Here is a 16,938-nt window from a genome sequence, read left to right as displayed (position 1 = left end):
GCTACGGCTACAATCTTAAACATACTCACTAGGAAGAAAGTTCCATTGAAAACAGAAGGACCTAACTTTTGAATAAACATGCATAGATTTTGCTCAATGTGCAAGAAGACCCAACATACACTTCATTCAGCCATGTGAAGTAGGTGGCCATACACAGATACAGGTACATGTGCATACAACTCTTCCATGTATATGCATGTATGGCCCTTTAATACAGCCACAGAATGACATTGGTGCACATATTAGCCAACAGAGGGGGGTGGGGTGGCATGACATTTTTTTATTTATTAAATTTATATACTGCTCTATAGCTGAAGCTCTCTGGGCAGTTTACAAAAGTTAAAAACTGAACATTAAAAAGTACACAAAATTTAAAACAGTCAAAAATATAAAAACAGTATAAAACAACAGTATCCATTTAAACAACAACAGTTCTGAGGTCCATTAAAAAAAAAACCTTAGCATATGTTGTAAAATGCCTGGGAGAAGAGAAAAGTCTTGACCTGGCGCCGAAAAGATAACAATGTTCTGTCCATGTTACACATGGACAGAACACATGGAAGAATTGAATACCCTTAAGTCTTTCAAATAATGTGCAAAACAGTGCAAGTGAGATGGAGCATTTTTATTGGACTATCTCGTTCATTAAAATGTTTTAACTATTAGGTTCTTTCTGCCTGTTATATTTCTCACTCGAAGGGCTGTTACCAAAATGCCATATTAAGTCATGGTGTAACTTGTTTTGGAAGTTTGACTAAATTGATGATACTGCATATGTGAACAGTGACTAGTAGAAGATTTATTCTTCTGTCACTTAAAATGTGGTCACTATAGGAAATTTGGAGAAATCCTAGGACTGCTATTGCACTGACTTGTAGAATTCTCAGAGATACATGCTTTATTCACACATTAATTGTGTAAGTAGAGAAATTGTGTAAACTGTGTAGTGCAGTTATCCCTGCTCCCAAGGTGGCATTGTTTCTCTCACCCAATCGTCACCATGTTCTGCCTAATTTCTGGTGGTGGTAGGTACTCATGGAGTCTTATAACTGTGTGATCAAGTTTCTAAGTTGTCCAAGGAGTCTCTGAGTACAGGAAGCTCCCTTCAGACATTATGCTCAATGTGGCAAGGGAGGAAGGAGTGCTGTAGGGGAGGGGTAAACCCACAGTCCTGTTCGCTGTGATTTCCCTATTAGTAATACATGAATAGGGTTATAAACAGCAACACACCTTCATAGTGGAGGTGGAAAATTGTTAGGAGCCCTGTTGAATAGACTTGTACAATTCTCAGAGCTATTAACATCTTAATGGAGGTAGGAAAGTGGCTGATTTTGTTGTAATTTCTGTGAAGGCAACAGCTTTGGTGCTAAAATCCTTATGTCTAAACAGGAATGATTTGAATCTAAACATCACTTTACAAGCCAGGATCATAATCAGGGTTTATTCTTGCTTTATGAATTCTGGCTTGTTTATGAGCAAGCCAGTGTATCATCCCTAGTTTAGATGATACACTAAACAAACAGTTTTGGGGTAGGGGCACACACATTCTATTTTCTTAAATGATGTGAGTTATATTTTGAACTTATGTTAGTATTTTAACAGCAACTGTAGCTTCATGTTGTTAATTTGCTTTCTTCGAATTCTTTCGAATGACTTTCACTACACAAAATAAACTTGAACTTTCCTTGTTCCTCACTCTGAGGACCCTGTCTAGCTACAGTAGTGATTCATTTTTGAACTAAGACTTGCTGGGGGTTGTAGGGGAGAGGGTGAATTGGTGAAAATTAAAATCCACTCATATGAGCCTTTGTTGGATTGGAATCACTTCTGCAATTTAGGATCCAAGCCAATATGTTTTTCCACAAGTCAGATAAATCCATTCTATTGATACCTATCTGCTTAGTTATGTAAGTTGTTGAGTGAGTATATCAGATTCTTAATTATCTCACTCTTGTTTGAAGGGTGGAAAATTAGTACCAGTGTTTACAAAGCAAAAACAGCCATTGACTGAACGGAATTTTGGAGAAACTGCAACTGTTTGGGTATGAGCACTGATTTAGCAATTGACAACAAGCCCTACCTGCTTGAATATAATATAATTAATATAATATAATATGACAGTTGTCATTTAGAGAAGTGTTTCCTCATGGTTGGCCGCTGAACACTGTTGCAGCTGTATTTTACACTAACTGCAATTTCTAGAACATCTTAAAGGCAGTGCAATGTATAATGCATTGCAGTAGTCTAACCTGAAAATTACCAGAGCATCGAAAAGTGATGCTAGGCTTTTTATTCAGAAAGGTTGCAGTTGATGAAACAGCTGAAGCTGATGGAAAGTGCTTTCTGTCATTGAGACTACATGTGCCTCCAGCAACAACGATAGGAGTACCCCTCAAACTGAAATTGCTCCTTAAGCAATAGTACAACCCCCTCTAGAAGTTAAAAGAGTTTCATGGTATACATTCCACGGTTCAGTGTTTTAGCAAAGTTTATTTGTCAAAGGCAGATAAAAAGATTTGAGTATTACCTAGTGGAATGGGATAACTTGTGCCATTATGTGCAAGACTGCATACTGGCACATGTAGATGCCTGTATGCTGTACGTAATCATTGGAGGACCTTCTTCCAAGAAGGTTAGATAGGTGGCAACTGGAGAATGAGCCTTATTAGTTATGGTAGAATGCTTTCCCCAAGGTGGCATACCTGGCACCATGCAAAAAAAACCACATTTTATTTTCCTACACCTTTATGAACACTTTAATGCTTCCACTGTGGTTGTATTGCTCTGTTATTGTAATAGATTTATTAATATGCCAGCTTATATTGTTCATTTTAATTGTTTCGGTATTACTGTAAGTGAATCTGGAAGTGGTAACAACGAAGGGCAGTGTGGGAACAGGTAACTGCAAATGCTAAATATTTGTGCTGCTTCTTTCTACTCAAACACAATTTTTAACTTCTTCTAAGGCGCAACAAATGGATGGAAATGTACTTGACACAACAAACAATGCAGCCCAGAATGCTGTGGCTTTTTCAGAGTCACTTAAACTGATGGATTTATTTGTGGCAAAAGTAGAGGATGCTGGAAATCAAGTGACTCTCCATTGTGACGAAGTGAGTGAAACACTGGATGTTAAAATGCAAGAACAGGACAGCATTACAAGAGTGAACAATGATGATGCCAATTCAGGATTTGTTGATGCTCATCAAGGAGCAGGAGCAGAACCCAATTTACAAGCAAGCATTTGTGAAAAGGACATGCCAGAGAAACAGGTTTCCTTTTCTCTTTATGCACCTAATAATGAGGATGTTGGTGGCCTTGAAAGAAAATTCTCTGTAAAGTCTCTTAATTGTCCATTTGTTAAGGAGATGAACATTAGCATGCTGGAAGAGGACAGGATCGCTGACCATACTATAAGCACTCAAAATGAAGAAGTCCATCTGGATAGTTTGGACATGGGTATGGAACAAAACAAAGCCATCCAGGATATAAAATTAGCTGATATAGAAGAAGCAAACTGGACTGAAAATGGAAGCAGGAAAGGTGTAGGTCTTGTTGAGTGCATAGTTAGCCAACCGCAAGAAGAGAACAGCATAACACAACCTTCTCTAGTGACAAATTTATCAGTTTCCACATGTGGGGAACAAAGCAACTATCCGTGTATATACAGTGTGATTAAAATGGGAAGTATTGATGCCAAAGAAGGAAACCAGAGTCATCCATCCATAAATGGGAAAACTGAAGGACGAAATTATATTTGCAGCAGTAATGAACCTGGAGACACTCAATGCAAATCTGCAACTACTGAAAATGTCACAGACCAGGACAATCTGTGGACAAATGAAGAACTGGTAGAACAAAATGGTAGGGGAAGAATTTCAGCACAAAGCAGCTTTTGTAGGAGAGAGACCTCTGTTGCAGAGCAAAACATTGCCAAAGGCCAAGATATTTCTGGGAAAGTCATTCCTGATAATCAATCTGGCTGTATTTATTTGGGAAAGGAAGCAAATGTTTCTGAATCAAAATGTGAACAGGTTATTGTAAGAAGTAATCCATTATTCCCACAGCCTGATTGGAATGTTCAATCTGAGAACAGAAAGACCTCAGTGCAAGATATTGTTTGTAGAGAAGAGAAGGGGAGAGAGGAAAAAGAAACTGGAATGAAAGTAAGCCTTGCAAAGATCACCACTGCCTCACCTGACCTTGAAGTTCCAATCCTGCTGACCCAACAACAGCAGAAGGAAAACAGTTGTGAGAATTTGATGTCAAATACAAAACAACCAGAATTTGATAGAATTGATTTGAGACCCATTGAAATTATGGAAACGTTATCAAATAGAGTTAATGGCCAGCAAACTTTAGCCAAGATTCCCAAGGCAGAAACAAAAGAAAAGCTAACAGAAAGCTCTTTCATTTTCACCGATGCAAATCTGGATGGAAAAAAGGAAATGGTCATGTGTGTGGAAAACAAGAGAAAACCTGTCCATGTAGAAAGTTGTCTTTCCTCTGTAGAGGTTCTTCCAACATTGAGGAGGATAGGTGATCTTAGTGGAGAACATAATACTGATTCAGACACCCAGAGGACTCTCCTTGCATCGCGTACATGTTCCAGTATGACTGTGCCAAGCAGTTTTGATGCTAGGGCCCAAACATGCTCTCCTTGTGCAGGTCCCCTTTCTATGGATCTGGAATTTCTGCCTGACAGTCAGTTGCAGGGCATCTTTGAAAGCAACAGCCGTGAATTGTCACCACCCAAGGTAAGTAGATACTAATGACTAGATTAAGAACGTGATGATTCTGCATTTTAAAATATCAGTTACTGTACAACAGATAGGGCCTTAAAATTCTGTTATTAACCATTTATTTATTTATTGCATTTTTATACCACCCAATAGCCGAAGCTCCCTGAGCGGTTCACTATGTTAATGTTACATTCCTACGCACAATTATTGGTACCTCTCATAGTGATATGAGAAGAAATTGACTTTAAACAACTACACACAGTATTATAGCCTAAATTATTTTTATTTATGTAGCAGAATAATATCCTAGAGTGGCTTATAACGTTAAAAAGAAATGGATACATTAATGATGAGGTGCCAATTTTTAAATACTTTTGAATGGCATTCTGCTGTTGAAAATCACTACAATTAATAATGTATAGGTCTGTCCAGTTTACATGTATGACAATTTCCAATCCAAAGAATCTCTTTTGCAACTATTTGATAATGATTCTGTGAACTATTTCTCATTTCTCAAAGAAACATACTTAAGTCAGGGGAGAAGAAATGTATCGGAAGAGCTGCCCTCTTGCACTAAGGAAAAATTCTTATAGAAAGCGGATAACAGTGTAAGCCTGGGTCAAGGCTGTACCACTTTAAACTTCAGATGGGACTCAAATGATGGAATACTCCTCCCTATATTAAAAAAAATGTACATAGAAATCCAGCATGTCAGTTAGAAGGCTAGGTTGGAACATGTCTCCCTGCTGTCTAGTTTCTTTCACATAGGGAGTTGATTTGTAAGGTAAAGCATACAAACCTCCACTTGGTTTGGGGCAACTCCAGCTCCTTTGAGGTGTTCTGTGTAGCTTCTCAGTTAGTAATCCAAGCTTCCTCTCCCTTTTCTTTTCTTTCAAGAAACTTTCAGCCTGTATCTATCCTCATCTTTTCTCACTCCCTTTTCCTGTCTTGCTCACTTATGTGCAAACTTTGGTGGCAGTGGGGTGCATAATAGAATCCCTCCTTGCTGAATGATCAGTTCCCATTCATACCAAATACACATCACTCATTTCTAAAAAGTGGAATTATAACAGCATGGGGCTATCCCCTAGATGTCTAAATGTCCTTTCTTCTTCTCCCCATATAAATCTTGGCAGCAGGAGAGGAAAAGAAAAAAAACAGAGAATAAAGTCAATGGCCCTGTTCAGATGACACACTAAGCCATGGTGGTTAAGCATTTTGAGCTAAACATTATGGTTTAGCTTGTCATGTAAGCCATCACATAGCACATTGTGCAAACTGGATTAAACACACTCACCATTTGCTGCAAAAAGGGTTAGCAGCCTAACCATGGCTTAGCGTGTTGTCTGAACATGCCCAGTGGCAATAATTCTGGAAATGGTGGTGGTGAAAAGGGACTTGCTAGCAGACCACACTGGAGGCGAAGAGTAAGGATTTGTCCACTTACCTCCCCAAAGTAGCTCAACCTAAAACCTAGCTGGATTGTATATCCATATATCCCAACTTGATTTTAATTGGGATTGTAGAATTGAAAGAGCAAGATAACTGAATAAGTCTTTTATTGCTGTATTTTACATAAAGAACATCCTTGTGCTTCTGCTTTTCTCACCCTTTAGACAACCTTTCTGGATAATCCACATACATGTACCACAGATAAAAGTGGTCAGTGTTCTGCAGGGGGAGGAAATGGAACCAAAACACTAGCCCCTGTTTTAACCCATCAAAACAATGCCAGGTAAGTAGATTTCCTAATGTGACTTTCTTATTTTGCATTCTAGACAGTCTAATCAAGCTCATGTCCACGTGAGAATGTGCTGAAACACCAGAGCAAAGCAAATGAAAGTGTTTTTTGTTTGTTTGTTTGTTTGTTTTTTAAATGTCCATCTTTATTTCCCCCCCTGGCTTGAGGCTGGCTGCTTAAGTAAGAAAAAAATGCAATGAAACAGAACTCACAATTAAAACATGTATTCTAGAATTATTGCGTACATCATGTGAGATGTTATTTTAGGAGAGCAGGGAACCCATGGACATTTGGAGGGGATCACAAACAGGACAAGATATGGGGAGGGGGATAGCAACCTTGTTCATACATAACATCAGTTCATGAGCTGTTTAACCCATGAATTGGCAGAGCTATGCTGGAGGAAGCACGTTGCCTCCCGCACGCTTGCTGCTTCTGCTTTGCATCCATTTTCATAAACAACCCAGGAACACTCCTCGGTTGTTTGATGTGACATGCCAACTCAGAACTCTGGGTTGCTGAGAGGCAAACAACGCAGTTTTAACCCAACAACAAATCACAGGTTAATGAGTTCCGGGTTTGGAAGTAGCATTGAACAACCCAGAAACATGGCATTCCTGAAAAATGCAAAGTGGCAATTGGGCGAGTGGCAGTGTACTTGTCAGCTGCCATATGGCCCCAATTATTTAAGAGTTGTTTAACCCATCCCAGAGTGCAGGACATGGAATAATGGGCTCAAGTTACAGGAAGCCAGATTTTCCTGGACATCAGGAAAAACTTCCTCACTGTTAGAGCAGTACAACGATGGAACCAGTTACCTAGGGAGGTTATGGACTTTCCCACACTAGAGGCATTCAAGAGGCAGCTGGACAACCATCTGTCAGGGATGCTTTAGGGTGGATTCCTGCATTGAGCAGGGGGTTGGACTCGATGGCCTCATAGGCCCCTTCCAACTCTACTATTCTATGATTCTATGATAATTTGTTGTTACTTGCAAACTGGGTCACTGTTTCTGGGGCTCTGATATGCATGCCCATGACAGTAGTTTTCAGTTACAGTGATGTTAAACCAGCAGTATCTTAATGCTTGTCTCCTGATCATTTGTATGAGCAGCTAAAAGGAGTAGTTTTGCATGTGTGTGTCAGCCTAAAGAAAACTTTCATTTGTATTTCAAGGGATTCAAATAACAGCAAGCAATATCCTGCAGAAGTGAATATTCTTGGTTTAGTATCATGCAGGCAACTAGTCTATCATGTGACCCCTGATGAATGTTTTAACAGAATCCAAAGCAACTGTATCCTGTTAAAAATTTAGTCATAAAAATGAATCAGTGAAAATGTACGGAGTATTGTCAAAGTTCAGAGCTGTGCACTGGGCCTTATGTAGCCAAAACAGCAACATCCACACATAAAAAGGTATCTAAGGTTTTCAGAAGTACAAAAAATATTTAGAAACCCACCCACCCCCAAATGGGGACCCCCAAGCCAGCCCAGTGAGGACTGAGTGTGTTTAATGACCATAGAATACTGACTTGACTGTTTTGGGGTGGAAAGAAATGGACTATCCTGGAGGAAGGCATAGCTGATTGACTGGAGCAGTGAATAAGAATAGAAAACATTTTGTTTCAAGTGCCACTTGTATGTGCTAATTCCGTTTTGCATGGAAACATTTTCACTTTTGTTTGAGTTGTTTGAAAACGCATGATACTTGATAAACCCACACAGTATTAAGGCCAATTTTGAATTCTTGAGGACATTGGCCCATTAACCCACAATTTGCCATGTCACATGCTTAGTGTGTGCTGCCAGTATTTTGAATATGCAACCTCCGATTGGTTATTTCATGATGTATAAACCTGGACACTATGGGTTAATCATGGGTTAAATAACCCAATTAACCTAAGAAGAAATTGTGGTTAACCATGGTTTGTTTAACCCATAGTGTCCAAGTTTGTAGGTCATGGAAGAACCGGTTCGAGGCTGCGTAATCAAAATGGTGGCAGCACGTGAGCATGGCAAATTGTTTGTTAATTAATTAACCCATGATTTGTTGCTGTTAGATGTGGACTGGGTCATTTATTTCTGGTCTGATGCTCCAGTTCTTGATCATTCTTTTAATCAGGAATGAAGTGATGGAGAGGATTTGTGATCCATCCAAGCAAGAAGATGCAACAGATGTTGTTTGCGGACTGATTAAGGAGCTTTCTAATCTCAAGTAAGAACGTATTTCCATGTCATATCTTATATTACACTTCTTAATTTGTCTGAAAGAATAATAAATGTGGTTCTGCCAGCTCATAGCATCCACAGCCATTTTAGAGCTTCCCCATCAATCTTTGGATGATATGGGAGTGCTCGTTGCTGTTAGTGCATTTTCAGTGTTTCAGAAATGTTGGTGTATTGGTAATATACTCCAAGTACGAGGAGTGAAGTCAAGATACCTATAGATAAATTGACGTATGCCCTGTTCTTCAGAAGTAATATATTTATAGAATATTTATCCCACCCTTCAGCCAAAACATCTCTCAGAGCAGCTTAGAAATATAAGAAATAACACAGTTCTGCCTGCGGGCTTACAATTTAGGACATGACACAAAAGAAAAGGGCTGGGGAGGAGGGAGCAAATTGAGGCACTAGATTCTTAGTATGTACCAGCAATAATTTGTTAGAATGGGGTGCACTGGCATCAGTACAATGAACACGTTTTATTATGTTGACTGAAAATAGAATGGCAAGCAAGAACATAAGAAGAGGTATGCTTTAAGATATCTGTCAGGGATGCTTTAAGGTGGATTCCTGTATTGAGCAGGGTGTTGGACTCGATAGGCTTTTAGGCCCCTTCCAAATCTACTATTCTATGATTTGAAGAGATTCCATTTATTTATTATGGCAAGAAAGGGGCTTGGAAGTCACCTACATGGGAGTAAATGGAGTTTTTACTGAGGGGCGTCTGGCTACTCCCTTTCCCTGCCTTGTGCTCATTCGCCTTTTCCAGGTGTCCCTGGGTGGGCTCCTAGTGGGGTGTCCTAGAGAGGGTGCAGGTGCTTGTGTGTACATGTGTGTGGACGCATGTCTGAATGCATGTCAGGATGCGTGACTGTGTGTCAGGGGAAATTGTCATCCTAGATTTTACATCACTGTGACCTAAAATGAGCTATAGATTGGGCCTGCTTGCCTGTAAAGATTATGTGGCAGTTCTAACTGACTGATGGGAAGTTGTCCCTTGCTGCTGTTGAGTTATCAGACATAGCTCAAGTGAGGAAGCCTCTGGTTCCAGAATGGGGCAGAACAGTAATTCCCTTTGCAGGCCTGCCACAACTTAAGCAGTCCAGCAGCAGAGTGGTAGTTGGAACATCTTGAGAACTGGGGGGATGTGGCACTTGAAACTGAAAACTTATCTTTCATGATTTATTTGCACTTCTTTAATCCAAGCCCATTACATTCATTTTGGAGCAAAAAACCCAGAATCTTCCTATTAAGCCAGGAAGACTTGAGCATGTGAATGAGGATTGCACTGTGGTGTGGTTTGTTATTTTTCTTTGTAGTCGGCTGATCATGAGTACACACAGAGATCTGGATTCCTTCAAGAGAATGAAGTTCCGGAGAAACAGACAACCTGGGAAGCTTCTTCCTCACAGCATGAACAATATGACAAGCACACTATGTACCGTGAAAAGGAAGAGAGAGAGCTGTAGCTTGTGAATATCATTGTTTGCTTTGAAATTTGTAAGAGTTTGCTCTGTTCTGGTGCAGTCTTCTTCAGCTGTGCCTAGCAGTGTGGCCATGATCTTATTTGAATGAATATACCACAGTTACAGAATAAAATAGCTTAATATTGAATATAACGATTTACTCTTGCTTGAACATCCTGCTATCACTGTAATGTGAAGGAGCTTTCAGAATCAGACCTAGTGTCTTGACATACAACTTTGAATAGTTGCTACGGTCATTAATTCACCTTCCCACTGTCTTCATATCTAAGAAGCTCATGTATGTAACCTCTAAACTGCACTATGATCTGGATGTGAACTATTGGCTATGACTGGGATTTCCCCTGGCAGAAATGGAGAGTTGTCATATCAAGGATCAAGGATTCCAATGATGAGGAATGATAGGAATTGCAGTCCAACAATATCTGGCAGGCCATATGTTCCACATTTCTGTCCTATATTTGCCTATCTTCATTTGCCTATCTGCAATTTTCCTCTATTAGCCCAAAATGTAGCTTTTAGAATACAAGCAGAGAAAGAAAAATCTTATTTAAGAGCCAATTTCACTTTATAAGATATTGAAAAATGATGCTTATTCATTTATAGAGTTCTAGTTTAACTATTCAATTTTTCACAAATTAAAGTTTTGGAATCAATGACAAATTTAGGCATAAGATAACCGAAGTTGATCACTTTTAAATCCTACTGATTCAAATGCAAGTGTTGGGGTACAATCCTATTGTATCCACCCTGGGTACTTGTAACCTTCCAAACTGCACCTCCTGCTCTGCAATTTAGCTAGATGGGCATCACGGAGGGAGAGGAATGGAGGCTGGGAAAAGTTTGTATCCTCACACTGTCCCTGGCCTTGGTTGCAGAAATCTGAATAATTCTATGGCTCCGCAGATGCTGTCTAGGGGGCCATAGGATTTCTTTCTCCAGAACGTACTTATGTTTCTTCCACTGAAACCTAGATTTCTTGTCTAATGAAAATCCCTCACTAGTATTCAATTGTAAATGTGTTGGGAATTCCATTATGAAAAACAACAGCGACATCCTTTGTTTACATTTAAAACGGAAACTCTGTATTCATAAATAAATAAATAAATACAACAAAGAACCATACAAAAATATAACATTAACCATAGAATATAAGCGCCAAAAAACAGCTAACAAAAATAACTTAAATCAAGAGTGCATTAAAACAAAAACATGAAAGTATAATAAGCATAGTAAACAATTAGAAGCATAAACAATTAGACTTGGGACTGCTAACTTGTGATATCAGATAAAATTTCTCTCTCTGGACACCTTGAACATGAATGTACATTAATTCAAGTAAAAAGAGAACAGCTGAATGAAAAACAATAGCTTGAAGTGAGTTGACTATTAGCACTGTGAGAATTCACTGCCAGGGTCTCATGTGTGATATGCACCTGTATAAAATTGTCATTCAAGTCTTTCAGTGGTACCCGTGTTTTCTTTGGATTGTGTATGAGTTCATTTCCGTGTTATCAACCACTAAGGGTGAATTATTAGAGCCAGAATCTCCCCAGACCTCAGGAAAAGTGATATCACCTGAAAGAGATGATAAAAACAATACAAACTTTAATTTCAATCACAACATCTGGAAGGCCGCAGGTTCCCCACCCCTGACCTAGGGATTGGCCTGTCTGTCCTATGCAGAATGCTCTATTGGATAGGGCTTCTATAGCATATATGATAGGCAGGTGTATGAGTCCCTGATGTAATGACAAAAACAACAGAACACTACTTGTTATCATCTACAGTTCCCAACTAAAACCACTCAAACATATAATCAATGATCTACAGCTCATCCTGATCAATGACACTTAGCACAAGCCTTGTATGGTATGCACCAGTAACAACAGACCACACACCAGAGATATACAGGAAGCAGACTCAGATCCCAACTCTGTCCCCATATCTATTCTGGCAACATTGTTACCGAACCTGTGTGCTGATGATTATGTATCATTACTTCCTTGAATGAAATCTAATAAAAAATATCTCCCCCCACCGAAAAGAAAATCAACTTGGTAAATAGAAATCAAATATTCTTTGTTTTCTCTTACTTGTATGTATGTTGCTTTAAATGCCAAAGATCCAGCAAGTTCTCATTTACAATCTACACTGAAATGAACAGCAACTGCCAAAACATGCTTTAGTATTTTCGATTGTGTCCAAAATACCTAGTCAGCTGTCAGAGCCTATGAGGGGCCTGTGTTTCTTATCCCACACATCATTTAAAAATAGTTGTTTCTGAAGATACTAGTTCAGATACAAAAAATCAAACCCACTTGAGGAAAAATAAAATTTTATCTGGAAACTTAAGCTGAATTCCTATATACACTAGAGTTAGCCCCATTGAATCTATCCATATTTATTCAACTGGTTTTGGTGAGGCTTATTTGCAAATAAGTGGGCATATGATTTCAGCCTAAGATGTAGCTATGCAATAGGTGTCACCGTCAACATTTTCATAATAAGGACACTTTTTTGTAACTTGCAGTATCAGACCGAATTTAAACATTTTAACCAAGCATGTTCCTCTGTCTAGACTGACCTGATGCAAAGGCAGACAGGGCTTCTGTACTTTTATTGAGTAATTTTATCCGATGAATTTTTATTTAATGCAGTGGAAAGAAAAGCTGCACTTGATAAAATTCCCTTTTCTAAATGTAAAAGAGCTCTCCTGGTCTTTTGCATTTGGTCATACATGCACATGATGTTTTTATCCATCCATCTTTTATTACACAACCACCCTAAATTAATAGTCTGATGGTGGCTTTACAAATTTATTTATTTACAATATCTGTATGCTGCTCCACATCCAAGATTTAGAAGCGGAGCAGATAGTAGAAAAAAGCCTTATTAAAATTACTATTTTTAAAGAAACAGTTCTGATTAAATCGTGGCTAGTCACTCAAGGAAGGCTTCCTGAAATGTTTTCTCATTTACTAATGTGTATGACCCAGTTGAAAACCAATGATGTGCACAGAATGTCAGACTTAATATGAGTCTCAGATGCTGCATCACTAGAAAGTTTGCATTATCATGTATGGGTCACTCCGTTCTTATTTTGCATGCATTTTTACAGGCCTTTAATCATGTAAATGGGTCACTCCATTCTTATTTTGCATGCATTTTTACAGGCCTTTTAGCTCCACTGTCGTCTGTCATCTCTGCCCAGTATGTTTCAATTTGGGACAAACATTTCACCAGGGAAAGTTCTGCCCTGTTAGCCTTTAAGGTACCACAGAACCTTTTTAACACTGCTAAATTGTGATATACAAAAAGTAATCACACACTAAATACTCTTAAAATGAATTGCTTAAAAAAAAAGAGAGTCAAACTTCCCCAACCTGGCGCCCATCAGATGTGTTGGACTGCAACTCCTAGCATTCCCAGCTAGCCATGGCTTTCTGGTTAGAAATGATGGGAGCTGCTGTCTGAAAAAATCTGGAGGGCATCAGGTTGGGGAAAGTTCCTTTCCATGGTTTTTCGCCTTTTTGTCTGATAAATTTATCTTTCTGGAATTTGACTATGCACTCATGTCTGAGCTGGTATCACCTTTGGGGCAGTTTTAAATTCCACAGCCCAAAGGAAATCGGTGAGGATGATATTTCCTAGAAAGACTTTGCAAGCTAAACACAATTACTTCATAGCATTCGATAGTCAATATCCCTGAGATTAACCCGGAATCCCCTTCGTCTAGCTGAAGCCCAAGATTACTAATACAATTCATAAACAGTTCAATAAAATGAAAGAAAACATTAAGGCTGGGAGTAAGTTCTACTGAATTCAATGGAGCTAATTTCTCAGTAGATAAGCATTGAAAACTTTTTTAATCCCGGGATAAGAATTGGTCAATAATCAAATCTTATTCAATGAAGGATATAGGAATAGAGACACCGTCTCTACCTTCACCAAAATAATCCTGAAATAAGACTGCAGAGGGAACAGGATAAAAGATGAAACCTGAATGGAAAGTAATTATGCTTATAACTTTGGGCTGTAAAAAAGGTTACTGTATAATAAACATTTGTTTATGGTGGGGGAGGAAGACTGCAGATCTCCGACCCCAAAAAATGCCAAGAAAATGTTATTTCCTTTCCTCCATAAACTCCTTTTTCATCCCATTGGGCCAGTTCAGATGATACTTCAGGGCCTGTGGTTAGCAAAACTCTAGTTCTCTGGGGTTAGCACTAACCACAAGCTGTGCTGTTGCACACAACACTTTAAGCCACTGCTGCACATGGTCCAGCTGAGGTTAGAAAGTGACCAGGGAACAGGCCCATTTATAGATCTGTAGGCACTATGCTTAATACTCTGACTTGGTAGTTGGGAGTTTTGTTATCTCCTTGCATGGAAACCAAGTATTGGGCATGTAAGTGTTGGGTCTGTCTGTTCTAAAAGAGATACAATGTTAGAAGATGCCTTGAGAGTTCCTTTTAAAGGAAAGCCGCGGTTAAAAAGTTTTACAGCACAATCCTACACGTCTACTCGAAATTAAGTCCCATTGCATTCAACGGGGCTTACTCCTAGGTAAGTGCATATAGGTTTGCAGCCTAAATAAATAAACTGCAGGGGCGCAATGCTAGCTGCTCCTGCAACATTCCTCCGGAAAGGAAACGGTCAAACCAATTCCTTCCCGAACCTTTAGCAAGACGCGAGAGAATCCGGAGCCCCGTGAGGCCGGCAGACAGGCGTTTAGGAGTGGCGTCGTCTACGGACCATAGTAGCGCTTGGCTCCAGCTCCATTCCTGTAATGTATACTTAATCATGGTAAATACTTACGTTAGAAGAGCTAGTAGTGCAGATTCACACTTGATGCTGTTAAATTTGGAGAGAAAACAAAGTTGGGGGTGTTGTTGTTTTCAAAAGCAATTTTGCCCCCCACCCCGCAAAAACAAATCGATCAGGGACTGGATCTGGATTTAGTCAAAGTAGATCCATTGGTTAAAGGGAGTGAAGTTCGTCAACGAAATTTAAAGCGCATTAATTTCAAGCGCATACGTCTACTCGAAGTATGCCTGAATCTGGGCCCAATACAATATATAATGCGTAAGTTGCTTTTTAGCGACTAACCTTTTTTCTTCTTCCCCGCTGAATTCCGGATGCTACTGTTATAGACGGATGTGTAGCCCTTGTTGGTTAAGGGGCAGAATCTCCGGGTGTGGGCCGCGTCGTCGGACGCACCGCACTGAGGACATGTGTAGTTCCTTAAAATCGGACACCGCACCCTTCCAGTCGCGTCCTTGAGCCGGTGCGACATGTAGACGTGCTTGGACTCTCCGTTGTTCTTGCAGAAAGAGCAAGGCAGCCCCTCCGCCTGGCCATTCCCTTCCAGGGAAGCCTCTCCGTGCTCGGGGAGAGAGGTCTCCTTCAGGCCGTCCTCCTCTCTGTAGATCCTTTCCACCACTTTGGCAAGCTGGAAATAGTCCTTCCATAACTGGAAATCAGAAGTCATGGTGTTCCTATTTTGCCGGCCAGGCAATGTTGGCTAACCGGCTCCCGGCTAACCGATTGGATAGTAACTTCCAAGCGCTTAGACACCTTTCCCCAACAATAGCTGGAGCCAAACAGTTTGACTTGTTTCTGCCGTTCCCTTGATTTCTCCACCCCCCAAAAGGCAGGCAGGCAGGCAGGAGGTGGGGAGCTTTTAAAAAAAGTTAAATCACCTTCCTGACCGAACAGTTGACTGTTGCAACTAAGCTGAAAATCACAAAATCGCAAAGATACTGCATGGGGCTGCCTCTATTGAACGATTTAATTCGTCCTTCTACAACTACGGTTCAAAGTTTATCCCGAAGACCTGGTTGTTTAATTAGCTCACGTTTGATAATGGTTTATTTTATGGTTTTAACTGTGGTTAACGTTTTTATTTTTGATTTGTATTGGAACAGTATTTTAGGTAAGGTTAAATTTAATTGCAGCAAAAAACACCACCACCACCACTTTCCAGGCTGGGTTTACTGTTCATCCTGGATCACTCCCTACAAAGGGATTTTTGACTCTTTGAGTCAAAAATCTATTCCCTATTTTTCATTAAAGTGCATGGTTCTTCACCACCACCCTTGTCCACTGTTTTATCCTAGTAACAACCCTGCAAGGTAGCTTAGGCTAAGAGATAATGGCTGGCCCAAGGTCACCTAGTGAGCTTCATGTCTGAGTGGGGATTTGAACCCAGATCTCCCCCTGGTCATAATTGACCCTAAGCACTACAGTACCACCACCAATATACATGGGATCTGGACAAAGTTAGTAGTGTTCTCTTTGTATTGAAATCAAGTTTTAAGTTAGTCATGATCAAACGTTCCTACTGATGTTATTATTATTATTATTTATTTATATAGCACCATCAATGTACATGGTGCTGTACAGTCAATGGGACTAAACAGGACTAACTTGGTCTGGCGCTAACTCGTAGAGTTTTCCAAAGTTTTACAAGCAATGAAATAAAACTAAAGATATAGAGATGTCCTTACCCCAAGGAGCTTGAGCAAGGGGCAAATATGAGCGGTTACTGTTACAGCTGCAGAAGCTTGGTTATCATTGCAGATGTAATGCTGGTATTTACTACAAATGTAAAAAAATTATTTATTTATTTATTGCATTTTTATACCGCCCAATAGCCAAAGCTCCCTGGGCAGTTCACAAAAATTAAAACCAAAGTATAAAACAAACAGTATAAAAATGCTGATGCAAGGACATTTTAACAT

At 39.6% G+C, this 16,938-nt stretch overlaps 2 protein-coding genes across 2 annotated transcripts; one reads left to right on the top strand and one right to left on the bottom strand.

Moving 5' to 3' along the window:
• Positions 1 to 3,334: 3,334 nt before the first annotated feature.
• BRME1 (break repair meiotic recombinase recruitment factor 1) lies at positions 3,335 to 10,434 on the top strand. Its single transcript, XM_063119361.1, has 4 exons — positions 3,335 to 4,757; positions 6,359 to 6,477; positions 8,605 to 8,697; positions 10,028 to 10,434. Exons 1-4 carry the CDS (start codon positions 3,369 to 3,371, stop codon positions 10,182 to 10,184), a joined length of 1,758 nt encoding a protein of 585 aa, XP_062975431.1. The 5' UTR covers positions 3,335 to 3,368; the 3' UTR covers positions 10,185 to 10,434.
• Positions 10,435 to 11,505: 1,071 nt separating this feature from the next.
• Positions 11,506 to 15,686, bottom strand: NANOS3 (nanos C2HC-type zinc finger 3). The gene is made up of 3 exons (XM_063118951.1): positions 15,305 to 15,686; positions 15,014 to 15,049; positions 11,506 to 11,770 (listed from the first exon to the last, which is right to left on the bottom strand). The coding sequence occupies exons 1-2, from the start codon at positions 15,684 to 15,686 to the stop codon at positions 15,024 to 15,026; spliced, it is 408 nt and encodes a 135-aa protein (XP_062975021.1). The 3' UTR covers positions 11,506 to 11,770; positions 15,014 to 15,023.
• Between the last annotated feature and the right edge of the window lie 1,252 nt (positions 15,687 to 16,938).

This window comes from Elgaria multicarinata, chromosome 3 (assembly GCF_023053635.1).
Source record: "Elgaria multicarinata webbii isolate HBS135686 ecotype San Diego chromosome 3, rElgMul1.1.pri, whole genome shotgun sequence".
Taxonomy (NCBI): Eukaryota; Metazoa; Chordata; class Lepidosauria; order Squamata; family Anguidae; genus Elgaria; species Elgaria multicarinata.
The sequence above is the reverse complement of the archived record's forward strand: the minus strand, read 5'-3'. Positions and strand labels throughout refer to the sequence as shown.